Genomic DNA, 22,439 nt, shown 5'->3' with positions numbered 1-22,439 from the left:
TAAAGGGATGAACCCACAGCGTGACCAGCTGGTGACTGCCCGGGTGAGTGAGCGAGTAAGTGAGCGAGTTAAAGCGACTGACCGGGCGACAGAAAGAATGAAGGCGCAGATGACTAAGTGACCTGACGCGAGTGGATGGAATTAGGACCGAGCAAACGCCCCGACCCGTCACACAGCAGGCCTGGAGATGGACGGGGGGTGTCTGGCGACCTGTCGAGACTCACACCCCCGCAGCAAGGTCTGTGTGTGTGATTTAATGTTGGGGGGATGTGGGGGAGCTGCACGACAGAGATGAATTTCACCAGGTCCTGCACAGTTTCCTGCTGCCAGTGAATTAACTGAGCTTCATTGAGGAGGCCAGGCCAGGAAATCAGGGGAAGGCTGGGACTTTGACATTATCTAATTAGGGCACACGCTGTGCCTGGTGGGTGGGGGGCTGGCGAGAGCCCCTGGGCACCCCAGGTCACAAATGGGTATTAGCAGGGCCTGGGCAAGGGAGGGAGACAGAGGCAGAGGGCAGGGGACTCCCAGGCCCTTCCTGGGTGTCTAGGACTTCCCACAGCTTGTGGGAGGTGAGTGTGGACATGGGCCTCACGACATGGGATGTGAGTCCTGTCCACCGAGTGGGCCCCAGCCTGGCTGGCTCTGGCTCAGCGGAGCTGGAATTCAATTACTGCCCAGCCGTGTATTCGCCGTGTGTTCTGGAGCAAGTTGCTCGGTTCTCTGAGTCTCCCCTCCTTCTAACTGCACCAACGGGTTCACAGTTAAGTGACACATGAAAGGAGGGGCTTAGCGAAGCGCTTGCCCAAAGCCAGTGTTCCATACGCGTGAGTTACTGTCGTTTTCATGTGGTCATGATACCCTGATGACCTGATAACACAGGGGTCCATCTCATTTCCTGCAGAGAGCCTCACAGAAAACATGTTTTACTTCGCAGGCCGCATGCCTCCTCAGTCACTCAAAAGCGGACAAAGACAACACCTATACAAAGGATCACGGCTGGGTTCCAATAAATCTTCATGACTCAAAAAATTTGAATTTCACATCCTTTTCATGTGACACAAAATGTTATTCTTCTCATTTTTTTCAACCATTTATAAATGAAAGAACATATATTCTTAGCTCATAGGTCATACAGATAATAGCAAAAGAGGCAGCAGGCTGACGTTGGCCCACGTCCGTCACTTGCCACCGCCTGCACTAGAATGTGAGTTCTATGAGGACAAGGGCTTTTGTCTGCTTGGTTCGCTGCTGTTCTCCCAGCACCTACAACAGTGCCTGGCAAATAGCAGATAGTCAATAAATATTTGCTGAATATGAATTAGGAGCTGTGCGATTTGTCTAAGTCACTTAACCTCTCTCGGCCTTGGTGTCTTCATCTGTGCAATGGGGATGTTTGCACACTGAGGCCAACATCACATGAAAGGAGAATGCCACTTTGCAAGCTCTACAGCTGCCGTACAATGTAGTTGCTGTTTCTGACCACACGGGGGCTCTTCTCAAGGAACTCTCTCCCCGTCAAGACACTCCTGAAGCATCCCCTCTCTGCCAGGCACCGAGTGGGAATGACAGTTGCCTGTGTATGGAAAGAAATCGGACCTGGAGAGAGGAATGCCCAGGGAGGGATACCTATTCCTGTGCCAATTGGCCCGGCCAGCCTGGCTCAGTGGTTGAGCATCGACCTATGAACCAGCAGATCACAGTTGTGGGCTTAACCCCCAGTGGGGGTGAGCAGGAGGCAGCCGATCGGTAATTCCCCCTCATCATTGATGTTCCTATCTCTCTCTCCCTCTCCCTTCCTCTCTGAAATCAATAAAAAAAATATATATTTTTTAAATTGCCTGCAGCTTCCAGCCTTCTGGTAAAGGTTTTCCACTCTAAACAAAATGCCCTGCTGTGTTTCTTCCCCAGACTGAGCATTTCCTGCTGCTTTTCAAACTCTCGATAACCAAGAAACCAGAGAACTTGTGATTCTAGCCTGTCCTATTTTCTCCTCTTATCCTGCCAACCGGCATGAAAGACGGTGAGAATACCCCATGGGCCATTTTACCACTGCTCAGGGGAAGACTTTACCAAAAAAGAGAGGACGATTCAGCGCACGAAGCCGGAGACTCCTGGTGTGTTTATGCCCTGGATTCTGTCTGTCTGTCTGTCTCCCTCACCACCGCCCCCTGCTCCATTTGGCCATCTCAGCAAGCACACACATACCAAGGCTTCCAGCCCCATGGGAAGGGGGCGCTCTGCCCAGAGGGCTGGCACTCGCTCCTCCACCACATTGCTGTGTGACCTCAGACAAATCACTCCCCCATTCTGAGCCACAGCATTCTCATCTATGCAGCGAGCAGACTCCCCATCTGCCCTCCAGCCTCAGCTAAGAGCATCTCCGAGCCCGTCGGTGCTGGGACCCTGCCCCACAATTTTGAGTCCGTTTGGAGAGAAGCAGGAGGATCCGTCCAGGAGTCCAGACCAAACTTTGGAAGCGGGAGGAGAAGGCAAGTCTTCGGGGCAGCCTGAACCAGACTGTGGGGCACGACGCAGAGAAAGGGAAGCAGTGTGCTTGCCCATCCCCCTTTAGACCAGTCACAGGAACAGACTCAAGGTTCCTACCCCCAACCCTGCAAGCAGCACAGTTGTCACCGGGACACACCAGGCCTTTCTACCTCTCTTCCACAGACATGTTCAGCATCTTTCCTTGAAAGTAGCCCCCCCTCCCCTCCTGGCTAAAGTCCCTGAGGACCTTTCCGCAGGCTCAGACCCACTCAGGTCCCCGGGGAGGAGCAGCCCAGCCCTCCAAACTGGGGTGAGTGCAGTGGCCGGAACTGGTCACATTGCCTAGGTTTGTCTAACCCCACCCAACCCTGTGCCTTGTTGACCTGGCATATGCTTGGACTTAGGCTTCACTTTCTCTTACCCAAACTGTCTGGTCTCTAGTTTTGGTGGAGCCCCACCTGCTTGCCAAGGCATCTAGTACCCACCATGCTCTTGCCCATTCTGTCCCCTGAGGAGCTGGATCCTCTTCTCCTAGGGTCCTGCCCTGAGTGAAGAACCAACCCCCTGACCCTGGACACCACTCCCACCCAACCTGCTGCCTCCAGCTCTGTTCTACCCACTGGCTCTGTCCCACTCCACCCAGGAAGTGCCCAGTGCCCCTGTGGGCCCTGCCTTTCCTGCTCCAGCTCCTCAGTCCCTATTCCCTTCACCTCTTCATCATCTCCCATCGCCAAGATCCCAGCCCCATCTGAATGATGCCTCAGAAAAGGAGGGACTCGGGGACTTGCTCCACAAAGAGGCCCAGGTGGCCACCAGGAGGTCTTTTCTCCCATCTACCCACCTGGGACCTCAGGCCCCGCCCAGCCAGCTGCACTCTTACCTTCTCCAGCTGGTGGACACCCTCCTCTACGCAGCAGATGGAGGCCAGCGTACGGAGCGCCTGGGGGTACAAACACCGGAAACTGTCCTGTCGGCAGACCTTGAAGAGTGCTACGACCCCACCCTCCTGCCAAGAAAAGAAAATGGCACATGACCTTACCGTGTGACCTTTCCTGGGGCTGACTCAAAAATAAATAATTGATACCTCTCCTCACTTGGCAGGGATGTTTTGAGTCTGTAGGGTGGCAGAAGATGGCACCCCAAAATATGCCACTTTGGCATAAGGATTATTTTGAACTGAAGACATTGGGAAAAAGCAGATACAAAAAAAAATATCTGCCGGCCTTCTATTTGCCTAAAAACAGAACATACACTGAGTGGCCAGATTATTATGCGTTCAGAGATCATAATAATCTGGCCACTCAGTGTATATCCTATATAATAAAAGGCTAGTATGTAAATTGTCCCCTCAACCAGGAGTTCGACCAGCAGGCCGGCCAACTGCCCGTGTCCCCTCCCCCTGGCCAGGCTGGCCGGACCCCACCCATGCACGAATTCATTCACTGGGCCTCTAACATACACACACACACACACACACACACACACACACACACACACACACACACTGAGTGGCCAGATTATTATGCGTTCAGAGATCATAATAATCTGGCCACTTAGTGTACATTTATTGAATTATCCCCCTTCTCCTCTCTACCAGGAAGGACAAAGTTAATCACCAGAGACAACTTTAGACCTTTAACAGCCTGGAATGGCATCAGAGGGATCTACACAACAAACTTTCCTACCGGCCTTTATCTACAATTGGTTCCCCAGATATTTGCCTTCCCACAGTTTGCTGCCCCAGAGACTCAAGGTCCTTTTTCTTTGTCTTGTCACTTCTTTAAAAATACATTATTCCTTTGCTAAGATTCCAGTTCTAACCAACTCTGAGTTAATCATCTCTGAGCGCTCCCATGTGTACGAGCTAATAAAATGCTATTTGTTTTTCTCTTGTTAATCTGTCTTTTGTCAGCCCATTTCACAGGGCACCAGACAGAGAACCTTGGAAGGTGGTGGATAAAATAATGTTCTCCTCTGCACACACACACATACATACACACTCCCAGGCTCACATGCATGCTGCAGTAAAATGTTGGCCTTGATAGTCTAAACTGGAGGTAGGAGTCCCCAAATGCTCTGGGGTTCAAGTGCCAGGGACCTGGGCAGGCATGTTTGCTAGGACCAGGCTCAACTCCACTCAACACTACTCCCAGGTACCTGGTAACTCCCCCCATGGAGCAAGCCTGCAGTCACCTGAAATAGTTTCTAGAAATAAGTCTGAAGCAGGTGGAGGGAGCTGAAGCCGAGAGGCCCACTGCTGGTTCTTGCCCTGCCACAAACACCCATTATTTCTCAGGTCCTTCCAACCACAATAGGCAGAAAAGGAGTTTTATGCCCTGGCCGGTTTGGCTCAGTGGATAGAGCATCATCCTGCAGACTGAAGGGTCCCAGGTTTGATTCCGGTCAAGGACACACACACTCACAAACACACACACAAACACACACACACACACACACACACACACAAAGAAGAAGAAAAAAGAAAAGGGATTTTATTTATATTAATACTATCATTTATTCCTATTTTGTAATGAAACAACTAAAGTCCAGATGGGTGGAATAATTCACATTATCCTTGTTTTAACTCCTTCACTCCTGTTTGTAAAAGGACAGAAACAACAACCTTTAGGACCCATCAGCCTGGCTCTTGAGATGAGCTGTACTTTTCATTTTGTGAGCTGCTCACGCAAACACCTTTAACTTGTGAAGACTTCCCACACAGACTCATCGGAATGAGTCATCGCACATCATCCCTCCCCCGGCACATCATAAAGACAGGCTCTGGGCCCTTTTCATTCTCAGAGTTTATGGCTTATCACTGCAGGGACCCAGATGAAAGTGTCTCACTGCGGGGGAGTTTATAAATGCTGGCATTTTAGAATCAGCTCACAGTGATTCTTAACTTTTCTATTCCTACTGCCTTTTGAGGTAGTTCATTTGTTGGGAAAGGGCCTATCTTAGGACTGGTACATTCATTCAAGCAGCCAAAAAACATGAATGGTCTATTATGTGCCAGACTCTGTGCTGGGCACTGAGCACACAGCCTCGGTCCCTGTCCACACTGAGCTCATGGTCTGATGGACGATGAGTCAGGGGAAGGCAGATCATGTTAAAGGCAGGAAGAAGCCTGGGTAAAGGTGCAGTGACATGGGGAGGGGGTGCAGGGTTAAAGAGGCATGGAGCAGGCACTCTTGTCCTAATCTGAGGTCAAAGTGAAGAACTCTGATTTCAGACGCTCAGCCTTACTCGGATGAAAACCTGCTCTGATATAGGACAAGCACCCCCTCTGAGTCCGTGCTCCACATCCCCCCTCCCTGCCTTCCTGCTTTCCCACAGTTCCTGCGACATCTAATGAAGGGCCACTTAAAGGCCTCACTCAGAGAGCCACTGAAGTAAAATCAAATTATCCTTTAAAGTGGGAAGAAAGAAACAGCCAGCCCTGCTGGTCATTAATGACCTCCCTCCAGATAAAATATTTATATATGCATGTTTACATAGGTATGTACATTTAGATATGTCTGTATTTATACTTAATCATGATATATTATATAAATATTATTTTATATACATAATAGAGATAGATGATAGATAGATAGATAGATAGATAGATAGATAGATAGATAGATAGATAGAAGATAAATTATAATAGACTAGAGGCCTGGTGCATGAAATTCATGTGGGGGCGGGGGTGTCCCTCTGCCCAGCCTGCACCCTCTCCAATCTGGGACCCCTCGGGGGATGTCCAACTGCTGGTTTAGGCCCAATCCTGCAGGGATCGGGCCTAAACCAGCAGTCAGACATCCCTCTCACAATCCAGGACTGCTGACTCCTAACCACTTGCCTGCCTGCCAGCCTGATCGCTCCTTCCCCCTAAGCACCTCTGCCAGCCTGATCGCCCCCTAACTGCTCTCCTGCCAGCCTGATTGCCCCAACTGCCCACCCTTATCGACCTGATCACCCCAACTGCCCTCCCCTGCTGGCCTGATCGCCCCTTAACTGCCCTCCCCTGCCGGCCTGATCGCCCCTTAACTGCTTTCTCCCCCGTACCAGCCTGATCTCTCTCCTAACTGCTTGCTCCCCCATGCCAGCCTGGTCTCACCCCTAACTGCTTGCTCTCCCGCCGGCCTGATCGCCCCCCCTGCCGGCCTGATCGCCCCTAACTGCCTCTGCCTTGCCCCCACCACTGTGGCTTTGTCCAGAAGGAAGTCGGACGTCCACAAGATGTCCGGTCAACCTCGTCTAATTAGCATATTACCCTTTTATTAGTATAGATAGGTTGATAGATAATCATACATTAGATAAATGATAGATAGATTGATTGATTGGTAATCATACATGAAATAAATGATGATGATGATGCTGATAGATAGATAGATAGATAGATGATAGATAGATAGATAGATAGATAGATAGATAGATAGATAGATAGATAGATAGCTGTAGATCATTTATATCTGGAATAGCCAATGAAGAAATGGTGCCAAAAAATGCAGGCCGAAAGCCAGGATCAATGTGGCCGCCTTTCTTTGGCTCAGGAAGCACTGAGCCCAGCATATATTTAAGCCTCTGTTCCCATTTGCATTTGCTTCTCATTACATCCTTTCCCAGGCCTGGGGGGGGGAAATAATGGCCTTCTTAGCATTTTTAGTTACTGGGAGAGGAAGGGGGGCAATTCCCCAAACTGAGGGGATTCTTCAAATCCTGGTTCTGCTGCTGGTTAACTTTGGCCAAAAATGGGGTCATGATACAGCTACATGATGGGGTTTTGCGGTGAGTCCATGAGTTCATGTAAATGAAAGGGCCTAGCACCCAGTTCTGGACAGCCGGGTGACGGCACGCTATGGAAGGGATCCTGGTTAGAAGGGTGTCTCTTAACCTCATGAAGGATGGTGTCTCAAGTGCTGGAATATGTGGGAGGGTGAGGAGGAATGGGACAGTGAGTGAGTGAGATGGATTAGTGGCAGGGACCACCCTGAAGTGCCCGCCGAGGACCCAAGAGCAGCACTCATCTTCGCGTGGAGCCGGGAATCGCTGGAGCCAGCAGAATCGCACATTTGGCTGGAGCTTATTTAATTTTATAGAAAGCTCTGGGCTCAGAGCCCAGTTGTATATAGTATGCGTGATTCAGGCAGACTTGGGATAAGGTACCAAAGCTCTGGGGTGTGTAGACTGGTGGTGGGAAGAATAGAGGAGTTGGGGTGCAGGGCAATCTTGACAGAGCACAGTGGAGTTTTCTGTGCTTTGCACTCAGGAAGGGATGGGGAAGACTGGGCTTGCTCCGTGGTCTGCAGAGGAACCCAGGAAGCTGAGATGATGGACCTCAGACAGGCTGTTACATCGTCTCCTGGAGGCAGCTCAGATGGATGGAAGACCCAAAGAGAGATCACACTGGGCCCCAAGGAGGTGGGTGGAGAAGTCCAGTGGGGGAGCTGCCCCACAGCTGTTGCAATCTTGAGCACATCTCCTGAACACGGACAGTGAGGTGCTGTGCAGGGTATACCAGGTAGTCAACTGCTCCAGGTACTCAACCACTGTGAGTCCTATATCCTTTTTTGTAAAACAGGGTCACTAGCCCTACCTACCCGGTTTGGCTCTGTGGATAGAGCATCAGCCTGTAGACTGAAGGGTCCCAGGTTGGATTCTGGTCAAGGGCACATCCCCGAGTTTCAGCTTGATCCCCAGTAGAGGGGGTGCAGGAGGCAGCCAATCAATGATTCTCTCTCATCATTGATGTTTCTATCTCTCTCTCCCTCCCCTTCCTCTCTGAAATCAATTTTTAAAAAATGTTTTTTAAAAAAACAGGGTCACTGATACCCATCTCAGAAGTATGTGTGTAGACAAGATATAACATGTGGATAATGTCCACACTCAAAGGACCATCCAAATCTTTAAACAACTACTGGTCATAGTTTTTGAAAGCCCAGGGCCGATGTTGGGATTGAGAGTAGTTAAATAGCTGAGGAGTGGGTCCCAGCAAAAGCCCACTGCTTTCTTAACACAGAAAATATCTGGGATGGATATTTAACCAGACTTAATCCTGGTCCCCAGAGAAGACTAAGGCCATCTTCAGCTTACATCCCTCTCTGCTTCTGAAAGTGGAGTACAAATGTAGGCAGTAGGGGCCATCTGCAGTGCATGGAGACAGAGCTCAGCGAGCCCAGGCCCTGAAACAGAATAAGAGCTCTGGCAAACTTTCCTTCCCAGAAAAATGTTAAGGCCTGTTCTTTCCAAAGTGTAAAAACATTTCAGGCTCTAGACGGTTTTGCTCAGTAGTTAGAACATTGGCCTGAGGACGGAAATGTCACGGGTTCAATTCCAGTCAAGGGCATGTATGTTGCTTGTAGGCTTGATCCCCAGCCCTGGTCAGGGCACATGTGGGAGGCAACCAATCAACATGTCTCGCTCACGTCTATGTTTCCCTCGGTATGTCTCACCCCCTCCCTTCCACTCTCTCTAAAAAATAAATGGGGAAAAATGTCCTCTGGTGAGGATTAACAGCAACAACAACAAAAACTTTTCAGGCCCCATGGAGCCATTCAGAAGAGTTCCTTGCCCCTTCCATGCCTCAGATCCATACCTGGAGCTCAAACCTAGCCAATATTTGCAACTCATTTTGAAGGAGAAAATAGTTCTCGTTCTAAAAGACAGTCAGCTAAATTCTGTTTGAAGTTAATCATTAAACTGCCATTGAGTCAGTTCCAGCCCCAATTCCAGTCCCCATAGCACTGAGCACTGAGCAGAGCTCTGCAGAGTCAACACTCTGGACAAAGCTGAGTGACTGGGTCACAGAATCCTTGGAGAGGACAGACCTCATGCTACCCTCACTGTGCCCTTTGCCCATCAACACCACAAGCTTTCCAAGTCAAATCACACCCAAAGCACTCTCTAAGAGATGGTCCCCAACCCAAGAGGCACATTAGAGTCACGCAGAATGCAAAACTATTCACCCCAGATCCTATTCTGGACCAATTAAGTCTGAATCAGAACATTCTTAAAGCTCCCCAGTGACTCTAATGTGTAGAGTTGAGAACGTCTGAGTCACACTTTGGTCCAAGAATCTGAAAGGCCAAAGACTGAACCAGAAGTCACCATTGTGGGTTCTAGGACCATGAGCTCTAAAGTAAAGAGACTTGGGTTTGAATTCTGACTTCACTCTTTATCAGTTGTAGGACTCTGAGCAAATCCCTCAAACCATTTCTTCAACTAGAGATGGAAACAACATGACGCCTACTTCATAGGATGGTTTGTGATTAAAAAGAAACAATGTGTGCAAGGCATTCAGTGCAAATGTCAGCTATTGCTGTTCTATAGAATTTCCTGCTCCCTGACCAGGGTTCATAAGCATTTACCCTACTCTTCCAGATGTCCTCAAGGGCTTAGATCACTGAATCTGAGGGTCTGGCCATGCCTCAGAGTCACCCATGGAACTTGTTAAATGCCCAGTCTTATCCCAGGACCTCAGTAAATTTGGGGTGGAGCAAAAGGATCTGTGTTTTCCAAAACTCCCTGGAAACCCCAGCGCTGGAGCATCTTCCGGTGACTGGCATCCTAAGTCAACTGAAGGGCATTACTTTGCTTCCAATGAGACCACTGCTTCTATCCCCAATGGGATGTCATTTCTCAAGTAGAAAAGTACAAATGAAGCAGGGCCTGGTGAGGTCCAAAGGTTACCAATTACCTATGTTTGCCCTACATGTTTGGACCTTTAGGGCACGAGTATATTGATCATGAAGCGAATGAATTATAACTCCCGTTGTAATTGCTGAAAACCACTGTCTTTTCGAGTGTGTCTTCCCCTTGTGGCTGCAGACATTTTGGGGATCCAGCCAGCAACCTGAGTTTGGGTTTGGGGTTTGGTGGGATACGTGGAGACGAGGAAAGAAGGTTGGTTTTTATAATAGGCACCATACATGAAGAATGATGGTAGAGGGTCTGAGGGCACTGAGACATCAAGTAGGGAATGGATCAGAGGGGCAAGCCACTATTAAAGATGGAGACACCAAGGTCCAGGGAGGGGAGGTGTCTCTTTCAAGGTCACACAGCAAGCAAATGCTAGAGCCAGGACAGCTTCCCGAGCCAGTTATTCCCCAAAACCAGCTTCCTTGCACTCTCCCCCAGCCTGTCAATGTTGGCCCCTAACCATGAACCTCACCTTAGCTATTATGCGGCACAAGGGAGCCCCCTCCTGGGTCAGGCTAAACAGGTTCCCTGTGGTGGATTCCGTGGTGTAGATATTGTCCGAGGCATCAATTTTTCTCACCAGTGCCTAAGAAAAGAGAGCAGAGGTTCACAGTTACTCACCCCCAGTGGTCGGCAAACTGTGGCTCGCGAGCCACATGCAGCTCTTTGGCCCCTTGAGTGTGGCTCTTCCACAAAATACCACATACCCTAATTAAATTAATAACAATGTACCTACCCATATAGTCTAAGTTTAAAAAATTTGGCTCTCAAAATAAATTTCAGTCGTTGTACTGTTGATATTTGGCTCTGTTGACTAATGAGTTTGCCGACCACTGCTCACCCCCATCTACCTTCTGTTCCTCTTCCTTAACAAAGCATCAATGGTTTCATGCTCTTAAGGGCCCTCTGGAATCTATAATCCTGTCCCGTCCTACTATGGGGTGATGAGGTTCTAACTTTGGGAAAGACATGAGCCAGCATGGAATCGGAGCTACATTTCAGAAACATGGGATCATTTCGAATCTTGAGGCCCTAGATGACAAACATGCCCTGCTCCAGTGGATCAGGAAATACTGATGGTCTCAGCAAGTACCATTTTTTTTAAAATATATTTTATTGATATTTTTGCAGAGAGGAAGGGAGAGGGATAGAGAGTTAGAAACATCGATGAGAGAGAAACATCGATCAGCTGCCTCCTGCATGCCCCCTACTGGGGACGTGCCCGCAACCAAGGTACATGCCCTTGACCGGAATCGAACCTGGGACCCTTGAGTCTGCAGGCCGACGCTCTATCCACTGAGCCACACCGGCCAGGGCAGCAAGTACCATTTTGTTGTGCTACTGACTCCTAAGAGAACAGAAAACATCAGTTACTAAATAAACCATCACGTTGAAAACAGAGCTGTGGTGACCAAAGAAGCTTCTTATTTTTGGATGGCTATTAGCCAACAGAGAACCCCAGCTGGGTAAGGGGTTAAGTGAAAAGAAGCAGTCTACTCTACAGTAGCTTAATGGGGGGTAGGGGTAGGGGGCACGCTTGCATTGGGTCTCTAGCCAGGCCAAAATAGCAGCTCTGGTCCTGTCCAAAAGTGGGTAAACTCGGTGAGGAATGTCGCATTGATCAAGGCTGAGGAATCCCAGGCTAGCGGTGAGAGGTCTGGGAACACTAAACACAGGACCCAGGGAGGCCCGGGAAGGAAACAAATAGTAAATTATCAAGAAGGTAAGAACATTATTCCTAGAAGAGTTAGGTTATTTCTAAGTAAAACCTTTCCAGGTATCTTGAAACTACTTCATACTCAGCCATTTGCTTTAAAGCACATTGCTCATTTATAAATGATTCCTGCCTGCTAATTAATACTAATTTCTTGAGGGTTTTTATTTGAGAGGTGTGGAGATGGAGATGGGGGAGAGCTGCCTTTGGGGGGCCTCATGCAAGAAAGTAAGCTCTTCAGAGATGGGTGCTCTGAGCAGCCATTTTTGCACTTTCAGTTGCCATGTTTATTTTAAAATATTAAATGGATTTAGTTTTTATTAACTCTGGTATTATGGAAAAGATACTTAATGAGATCTGAGTTCTAGTCCAGCTTGCCTTTTTTAACACACTATGTTGATCAGGAAGTGTGTGTATGGTAAAAGCGTGGATTTCAGAGCCAAACTGCCTGGGTTCAAATCTTGACGCAACTTCTGTGTATGTGCCCTAGAGCAAGTAACTTAGCCCTATTTGCCTCAGTTTTGTCATCTGCAAAATGGTGGCAATAACAATGTGTATCGTGATTATGGTGATTATACCCATCTATTAAGGTTGTCAAAACATATAAAGAACTTTTAAAGGTACCTGGCACTGAGAAGCAAAATAAAATTGTTTTTGTGATCTTGGGCAATTGAGATAAACTCCCTAGGCCTCGGTTTCCCCTTTTGTAACATGATTGAAACTAAGGGGGTTTGAGGCTCCACATAAATGGCTCTCCCTCTTTTTCTTCTTTATTCAAACTCATAGGGTTCTTCACACTAAGATTAAGTGTGTATCTAATCAAATTACATAAATATAAAAATTATCCCCTAAGATCTGATAGATGCCTTTTGTAAGATATTCAACAAAAGGTAAAATTAATAATCAAGATTTGTCACTACAAATCTCTATAATGAGCCTATTTCTTAGAAGCCTCCCCTCTCGTTACCGTAAGCAGTTACATAAGTGATACTAATGCTCACATGAAAATGCAGATGTCATATACGGGGTCCTCTACCTAAATGATAATTACCTAATGTTCCTGATTAGTGTTTGCACTTGAAGCAAATTAGCATTACATTAAACAATCCAAACCCAATGTCTTGTGCAATCACCTGAGACTGTGAGACAATTTATGTCTAAGAATAATTTCTTTTAATGTCCATGTGCATATTACCCCCCAGCTATGTCTCAGTGAACCAGCTCTCTGACCATGAAAAGCGTTTAGCATCATGTTCACAGGTATATTAGTAAATGCGGAAAGACGTGAGTGCAAAGGCTCCTCTGAAGTCGTCAAGGCCCAAAGTATCATAAAACGTCAGGGCTGGATGGGCCCTCAGAAGAGTAGTCCAAACCTTATTACACAATTGAGGAAACTGAGACTCAGAAATCTGGCGTGTGGTACCTAGTGAAGCTAGATCTTAACCACGTGAATTGGACTTCCTGTTGCCAAAAGTTAGTGACTCCTCCTTCATTGTCAGCGGGACCTCAGCCGGACCAGTAGAGATGAAAGTATCCAGCCTCCATCCTGCCTTCCATAAGCATCTACAATGCTCTGACCTCTAGTGGCCAGGGCTCCTGCTGCAGGGGCAGAGGTGACAGAGTCCCAGCTGCTGCCCCTCAGGATCCACCACCCGTGTTCTGGCCAAGGTCACCCTTGCCCTGAGCTACGCCCAGCTGTATCTGACTGCAGTGCAGGCCCATGACTGTGGGACAGGAGACTCCTCTAATGGGTGACTTTGACTTGAAAATTCTGAGTCTCTTTCTACTCAGTTCTTCCTTCTTCCTCTTTCTCAGTTGTCAAAACAGCAACGTAGTTTTCTATGCCCGCTCCTGCTTCCTTCCATTTATCTGTCACAGGCATTTCTTATCAAATTCTGTCTTGGTGTCAGCTTTAAACTCACACAGTCTCTGAAGTCAATTTGTTTTTCAGGAAATCAATGAGGAATTGGGTAAGTTTCAAAAATGTGCTTCACCCTATATCATGAATAGAGTGTTGAAAAAATTAGAAACAAAATAAAGGAAAGTAAACCAATTAGGTTGAATGACAGATATATTTCCTTAAAAGATAGACTATGCAGATGTGAAACACAACAATGAGATATAAGCAAGAGACAGGGATAAGAAAGAGTTAAAGGGATGCATGCAACTTAACTGCTCTAAATAAGACATTAGAAAAGGACGATAGATTTTTCATTGTTTTTCAATCAGAAAGAACGACTGCAGCTCAGTGATATTTATCAAGAGAGGTAAACTCTCAAACAACCATCTGGAATGAGTTCTCAGAAGGAGCCAGGAAAATATGAGGAGGCCTCTTCCTGGAGCTTCAGGTGGAAGATCCACAGTTGGGCATGGTTAGGGCAGCCCAGCTATGCACAAGGACTACATAAATGTGGGCTGTTTGGACAGGGGGCAGTATGTTCAAGATGGTCACAAATGCTTTGCTATTCCTCCCAGAGAGATGTGGGTTCTAATTTCCCTCCCTTTGAATCTGGGATGGCCTCAGTAACTAACAAAAGCCAGCACTTGGCAGAAATGATGTTCTAGGATGTCCAAGACCAGGTCATAAGAAGCCTTGAAGCTGCCACTCAGACTCCTTGGGATATTCTTGTCGGAGTCCTGATGTAAGAAGTATGATAACCCTAAGGCTGCCATGATGGAGAAGCCATGTGTAGGATCCCTGATCAATACTCTCAGTTGAGACGCACTTTCCAGTCATCCCCTCCAAGAGACCACACACAAGATGATGCAAGAGACCACACACAAGATGATGCTTTCTAAGACTCTGTAAACCATTTGCCAGCTGAATACCACCAAGTGAGCTCTGCTGATGCCTCGTGGAACAGAAGAATCACTCAGCCAAGCCTGGACCAAATTCTTTTTTTAAAAAAATGTATTTTATTGATGTTTTACAGAGAGGAAGGGAGAGGGATAGAGAGTTAGAAACATTGATGAGAGAGAAACATTGATCAGCTGCATCCTGCACACTCCCCACTGGGAATGTGCCCGCAACCAAGGTACATGCCCTTGACCAGAATCGAACCTGGGACCCTAGAGTCTGCAGGCCAACACTCTATCCACTGAGCCAAACCGGTTAGGGCTGGATCAAATTCTTGACCCTTAAAATTATAAGATAGAATAAAAATTATTGTTGTTGGGCATTAATGGAGTTCTGGAGCACAGAAAAAGAATCAGAGATCAGCATGAAATATTCAAAGGATAAATTTCTAAGTGAAATGTTTTGAATATGTGGCTATAGTATTGTCTCTGCCCTAAGAGTACATATTGGAGAAATGCATAAGTTAGGACTCTGAGGAAAGACACAGAAAGATTGGACATACTTAGTAGGAGACAGACAAAATAATAATTCCATCCAGGCTCAGATTAGCTATTGGTTTGATGGAGAAATATCTCCTGGGTGAGAACATCCAATTGAGGGAGGCAAATGTAGATAAGATCTCTTAAAACTGGAGGTTTGGGGCAGACCCAGACCTTAATTTATTTCATTTCTCTCAATAAGGCACATCCCCAAATCTAAAAGAAAGTTTTGGGAAAACAAAAACAAAACAAATAAAAAATGTGCTGGAAAAGAAAGAGAAGTCAAAGCGGGAAAGCCGATCAGATCCAGCAACTGGTGCTCATTCTATGAATTAGAGAATGAAACAAACTCGCATGAGATGCAGGGCAAACTTAGAAATTCAGCTGAGTTTCCCTGAAAACAGGAGGGGAGTAACAGAAGGCAAGAGAACGCTGGAGGCAGAATTTATTACTGCACACAAAAAGATGTAGCAGAAAGAAATGCTACTCAAGGCTAAAATGTTCAAAAGAGATGGAAAGACAGTGCTCTGAGAATCACATGACCAACGGACTCACTAGGTGCATAAAGTCAGACATCAGTAGTAATACTCTCCCTTGAAGATTGCTCAAGGCCTGAGCAATTCTCCAGCATGGGGCAGGGCCAGCAGCCATCATGACAAGGAACCAGAGCACTTGTGCATCCTCGTCAAGTTTTGTTTTGTTTTTTCTCATTAAGACCTAAAAGAATTTTAAAAAATATATATGGCCGGAACCGGTTTGGCTCAGTGGATAGAGCGTCGGCCTGCGGACTCAAGGGTCCCAGGTTCGATTCTGGTCAGGGGCATGTGCCTTGGTTATGGGCGCATCCCCAGTAGGGGGTGTGCAGGAGGCAGATGATCGATGTTTCTCTCTCATCGATGTTTCTAACTCTCTATCCCTCTCTCTTCCTCTCTGTAAAAAATCAATAAAATATATCTTTAAAAAAAATATATATATATATATATGACCCCTTGCACATTTTTTACTTGACAGGGAAAATTTTTCACCATATATTTAAAAAGACAAAGTACAGAAGGAGGTAACAGATTGTAAATATTGACATAAAATATAACCATTGTATTACTCTTACAGATGTAGTCAATGAAATCTAAATATGAAAACAACTTGATGCCATCATCATCCATTTAAAAATACATGAATAATCTCTTTAACATTTGAATAATTTGCATTTTCCTTTTCATACTTATATTTCCATCCCAATTCTCCCTCAGAATTTTATACTTATGTCATACATTTAAGTGTTAAAGTGTTTTATTGCTCGCCCTTATCATACTTAACATTGAAATTTTATTTTATTTCCTCTGATTCTAAGGCAATAAGTGTTTAAAAATAGTCTCTTCTTGGTTGCGTTAGCATTAGTTATCATCAGTACTAAAGGTCAAAACAATATAGACTATAAGTTTAATAAATAATTATAAATCATAAAGCTTAAAATATTAATAAATAGATCTCTTAATAAGATGAATAAGGTGTTTGGGGTTTTTTGAGAGAGAGGAAAGGAGAGGGATAGAGAGATAGAAACATCCATGAGAGAGAAACAACAATGCTTCCTACTGTACACCCCACACTGGGCACCAAGTCCACAACCCGGGCATGTACCCTGACCAGGAACGGAACTGGTAACCTCTTTGTTCATGTGTCTACGCTCAACTACTGAGCCACACCAGCCTGGCCAGTCTTTTTATTCTTTTAAGACTTTCTAATTCATCCACAAATCCATGATTGAATATTGATTTAGTGTTATATTTTTAGATGTAAACCCTGAAAAAGCTTGTTCCCATAAATCTATAGAGAGGGATGGGAGTTGTATAGCCAAGTTGGATAGCCAAGTTATTCAGCCCTTTGAGCACATTCTGAGTTATGTAATCACATAGTGATCTATCATCAAACACTATTTTTAATGATCTGCCAGCTGATAACTCCTCTAAATTGGTCCTCCTTTACAGTGGTAAAAAGCAAAGAATTGGAAACCATTTGATTTGAAAAAGCATTTGTTACCCAGTCATTACAGATATTCATTCACTATTTCAATTTCTGGGAAAAATTCCAAAAAGTACTTTACCAAGGCTTATCAAGGAACTATTAATTATACCCACTGCTCTTTCACTAAGAGACTCTTGGGTTATCCAAATTATTCCAAAAGAATTAGGAAACTCAAAATATTATTAATATCATTGCCAATACAACTTTTTAAATAAAATATTTTTGGATGTTTCAAATATGTTTTACCAAAACCTTGAAGCTATAGCTTTTGCTTATTTAATTTGTGGGGAATACCCACCCTGTAAACTAATTGGCAAAGATACTTCTTAACTTTCTCTAACTAAGACCTGACTTCATTTTTAATTTTAAAATGTGTTGATATGTGTTTCAAAAGATGCTAAAAAAATCCACTGACAATAATTAATGGAAATCATTCTCTAAGGGAAATGCTAAAAACTATCAATATTAAAATAATGTAGACCAAAAATAAATTTTTATTTATTTGTATATGTTATAAAGCCAAAATAAAACAATTTACTAGTATTTTAATAATTCAAGTAATATGCAGCTAACACTGTAAATTCATTGTAAATCTAAAAATATGATAAAATGGCATTGTGTTCCTTCAGCAAATAGGTGTGTATATGTATTAAACTCTGCTGTTCATTTTACAGAACAATGAAATAAGATCTGAGAACAAATCAGAAAGCGTCTGATTATATTTAGTAGCTCTCATGATCACACTTCATGTATTTAGAGAAGGAAAAAAAGGTATTTACTGCTTAAACTAATTAGTTCAGCTGCTAAAAATTAATTTTATCTTTTGTTAACAGGAAGTAGAATTACTATAAATATGTCATTAAATGTTTTGACAAAATAGGCTTTAACTGCATTCTTAAATAATGTGCACCAAATCTGAAAAAAAAATCATGTAAAACTTATCTCTGTAGATTCTAACCACTATAGCTTGAAAAATGTGGTTGTTCTAAAAAATATCTCAATTACTTTGAAAAGAGTCAATCTCATTAACCTTTAGAGTCTTGGAGTTTTCAAAGATACTTTTCTTTACAGTTAATGACATAGGACTGAGGATAAAATATAGCTGAGAAAAATTGTTTGCATTTAATTATGTTCTCAAAAAAAAAAATTTAGGGTTCTGTGTGTCCTACCAGTGCTTTCTTTCCTTTGTCTAAGGAGAATGTCCCTCAAGAGCCATGCACATTAGAGATGAAATGGAGATGAGAGGGATAAGGTAAATGGGAAACTTTTATACCCTCCCCTCCATCTCTCTCTCTCTCTCTCTCTCTCTCTCTCTCTCTCTCTCTCTCCCCACACTCCCCGCCCACCCCCCATCCCCCCAGGTATCTGAATTCAGAAAAGCCCCACACTGGGCAAAAGACACAATTTCTAATGCCTTGCTCAACAGAAATATATGTAAAGCAATTCATGGAGGCCAAAGGGCTTTATGGTTCATGAATGAAAGTGCTCCTTTGCTTGATCTCGCCACTACCGTCCCAAGGTTTCTGCACAGCCAGGCAATGTGCTGTAAAGTTTGGGATGAGTCTGAGTATGCCTTTCTTTTGGAAAGTAAGAGGACACTATAAACTCTGTATAATATTGGGAGAATCATTTTAGGGAAGGAACAAATAAAAATGGGAGATCTGGAAATTAATTTCCTTAAAACTATATGTGCTTGCATTTCCCCAGGGAAATCTTCGGGAACCTGGAGAACACAGTGCATTGGCGTGGTGTGAAGACCACTGGCCTACATCACTCCAAGGAGCCCAGATCAACACATTTGAACAATTAACATTTGAACAATTTGCATTTTCCTTTTCATACTTATATTTCCATCCCAATTCTCCCTCAGAATTTTCATCTTATTCATCTTATTAAGAGATCTATTTATTAATATTTTAAGCTTTATGATTTATAATCATTTATTAAACTTATAGTCTATATTGTTTTGACCTTTAGCACTGATGATAACTAATGCTAACGCAACCAAGAGGAGCCTAAGGTAGCAGGAACACAGCATTCAGAGGGGAGCTAGGAAGTAAGAATGTTAAAAATGCTGGATAGGCCAGGATACAAATCAGTAAGTCCTTGGGAAGCAAATGCCTGACTTTGCAGGAAGATGAAAACTTACCAACACCCTCGAAGAGAAAGGATGCTTCCCCCCAGGGAATGTATGTTGATACGTCCTTGTGGACTATGGACAAGTGAAATAAACTGAGTGACAACCTGCTGCAGCTGCAACCAATACGGTGTCACCACCACCGTCCTCTCCCAGGTACAGAGTGTCTGGCTATAAGAGTGGAGTCTGGGATAACATGATGCTTGGAGTCCCTGCTCTAGCAATTGAGGGTTAGCCTGTTTAAACACTGCCAATGGAGGGGTAAGGCTGTGATAAGATTGTGTATCCAATGTGTTTACTCTTGGACCCTTTCACCAATGGTGGGGAAAGAAAAACTGAGAAGCTCTGATGGACCTCCCTCCCACTGCTGGAGAGACAGCCTGGACTGTCTGCCCAAGGAAATGTGACTCCCCCGCCCCCCGCCTCCCCTCCCACACACACACAAATGAGACCCTCCTGGCTGAGATGAGCAAGAAAATTGAAAAGAATTATATTAACCTAAGAATCTGGTGCTTTGAAATACTCCTGAGGGTAAAGGGGTTCCATTTTCTTTTTTCTTTTACTTTATTTTCTCCAAGGGATCTTTAAAATGAGATAGGAGACTATATTAATATTTTTGGACATCTTTCTCATCTGGCCATTATGTTTGGATTATCTTTGTGCTGTCATTTAATCACATTGCAGCCTCTAATTGCCAATTGATTGATTGATTGATTTTTCTTGATTTCAGAAAGGAAGGCAGAGGGAGAGAGAAATAGAAACATCAATGATGAGAATCATTGATCGGCTGCCTCTTGAACGACCCCTACCAGGGATGGAACCCACAACCCCAGCACGTGCCCTGACCAGAAATCGAACCATGACGTCCTGGTTCATTTGTCCATGCTCAACCACTGAACCACACCGGCCAGGCTAATTACCTATTTTAGACAACAGAGCTGAGCTAAATCGGAGAGTGGGGAATAAAACAGAAAAGCAATTTTGAGCTTTTGCTACAAAGCCTCCTTAGAGTTAATTTAATGAAGGTAATATTGTTAGTCATTTCCGAGCCTGCTGGGAGCAAAGTCGAAATTGCCCACTGTGATTCCAAAGAGTCTACGAAGGAGTAGGAGTTGTTATTTGGTGAAATGGCCTCATAAAGGTAGAAAAGATTGCTCCACGGGCAGCTGACCTCCTTCTCCAAGGGGCACAGCCACACTCCGGCCTCAGCATAGCCTAATGGATAAATCCAATGATATAATAGGACAAAACTGTGAAGTACTAAGGAGCAATACTTGGTTCCCACTTCTCCTGTTCCCCTGATGGGATTTCAGCATCACCATCTGTTGGCTTCACTCCCTACCCCTTCATGTCACCATTCTGAGAGGTTAGGGGTGAGTTGAGTGAGTTTGGAAGAAGGAACTGAATATGTTCAGCTTGGTGCCCACCCCTCTTCACTTAGAAAGTGTCCCTGTGGCCGAAACCGGTTTGGCTCAGTGGATAGAGCGTCGGCCTGCGGACTCAAGGGTCCCAGGTTCCATTCCGGTCAAGGGCATGTATCTTGGTTGCGGGCACATCCCCAGTAGGGGGTGTGCAAGAGGCAGCTGAATCGATGTTTCTCTCTCATCGATGTTTCTAACTTTCTATCCCTCTCCCTTCCTCTCTGTAAAAAATCAATAAAAATATATTTAAAAAAAAAAAAAAGAAAGTGTCCCTGTGGTTTGACCTTTGTTACAGGATAGGTGTTTGTCCCTCAGGTGAGGCCCAAGGTTGTCCAGCTCTGCCTGGGCCATGAAGGGGAAATTTGTGAGATAAAGTTTTAACAAGCTTACTTAGCCACAGAGCCAAAATACATTCCCCTTGCCTGGCTGGTGTGGCTCAGCGGTTGAGTGTCAATCCAGGAACCAAGAGGTCACCAGTTCAATTCCTGGTCAGGGCACATGCCCGAGGTGTGTGCGGCATGCAGGAGACAGCAGATCAATGATTCTCTCTCATCACTGATGTTTCTATCTCTCTCTCCCTGTTCCTTCCTCTCTGAAATCAATTAAAAATATATATAATTTTTTAAAATGCATTTCCAGTCAGTTTTATTAGCATCAATGTGCTAGTTTAAACTAAAAGAAAAAGGGATTAATGGAACGAAAGGATGAGTAAATATAACATCTATCCACATGAAGCTGAGCCAGCGGTTCAATGGAGAGAGTCCTAGAAGTCATCTTCAAATAGATAGGTTTTTGTAAGTCAAGTCTTTTCCCCTTACCTCCCACATGGCTAACCCTTTATTCCCAGATAGACTAAGCATCAATGCTCATTAATTTCCCACTCATGACTCCCAAAATTTAAGACTTAAATTTTTCCATGACCACTAAGTAGTTAAATTATTTTAATAATTAATTAGGTGATTAGGAGTTGTTGTTTTTTTAGCAAAGCTTGCTATTGATTTCTAGTGAATAAGTCAGTTGACACATTCAGAAGAATGCCACCCAATACTCACGTGTTATTTCATTTAAGCCTCACTGTAGAGGTGAGGAAACTGAGGATCAGAGAAATTAAGTAACTTGCCCAAGTTTGCATATCCAGTAAGTAGCATGGCCAGGATTCGAAGCCTGATGTACCTCCAAATTCCATGCTCAGGCAACCCTACAGTACCCGCATTCATAGAATCACATACTCTCAAGATTGGAAAAACCTTTGCAAGTCACTCAGCCTAACCTCCATCCCCTGCTGATGTCCTCCCAGGCATGCCTTGCCCGTTTCAGTGGTGGGGAGTTCCTAAGGTGGCCCCTTCCATTGTGAAGCAGCCCTATCCTATATAATAAAAGGGTAATATACAAATTGACCCTAACAGCAGAATGACCGGTCACTATGATGCTCACTGACCACCAGGGGGCAGACGCTCAACTCAGGAGATGCCCCTGGTGGTCAGTGTGCTCCCACAGAGGACGCTCTACTCAGCCACAAGCAAGGCTGATGGCTGTGAGTGCAACGGCAGTGGCGGGAGCCTCTTCCACCTCCTCGACAGTGCTAAGGATGTCCAACTGATAGCTTAGTCCTGCTCCCCGAGGGAGCGGACCTAAGACG

The 22,439-nt window shown here is 44.9% G+C and overlaps 1 protein-coding gene across 1 annotated transcript in view; it reads right to left on the bottom strand.

Annotated features, from left to right (window-relative positions):
- The window catches only part of INSC (INSC spindle orientation adaptor protein), a 129,417-nt gene that overhangs the window by 38,724 nt on the left and 68,254 nt on the right, over nucleotides 1–22,439 (bottom strand). The window contains exons 6-7 of the mRNA XM_008150999.3: nucleotides 10,643–10,756; nucleotides 3,371–3,496 (exon numbers count right to left, since the gene is read on the bottom strand). Coding sequence (XP_008149221.2) covers nucleotides 3,371–3,496; nucleotides 10,643–10,756 — 240 coding nt within the window. The remainder of the gene's footprint in view (nucleotides 1–3,370; nucleotides 3,497–10,642; nucleotides 10,757–22,439) is intronic.

Source organism: Eptesicus fuscus, chromosome 13 (genome assembly GCF_027574615.1).
Source record: "Eptesicus fuscus isolate TK198812 chromosome 13, DD_ASM_mEF_20220401, whole genome shotgun sequence".
Lineage (NCBI taxonomy): Eukaryota > Metazoa > Chordata > Mammalia > Chiroptera > Vespertilionidae > Eptesicus > Eptesicus fuscus.
Note: the sequence above shows the minus strand (reverse complement) of the source record. Positions and strands in the feature narration are given on the sequence as shown.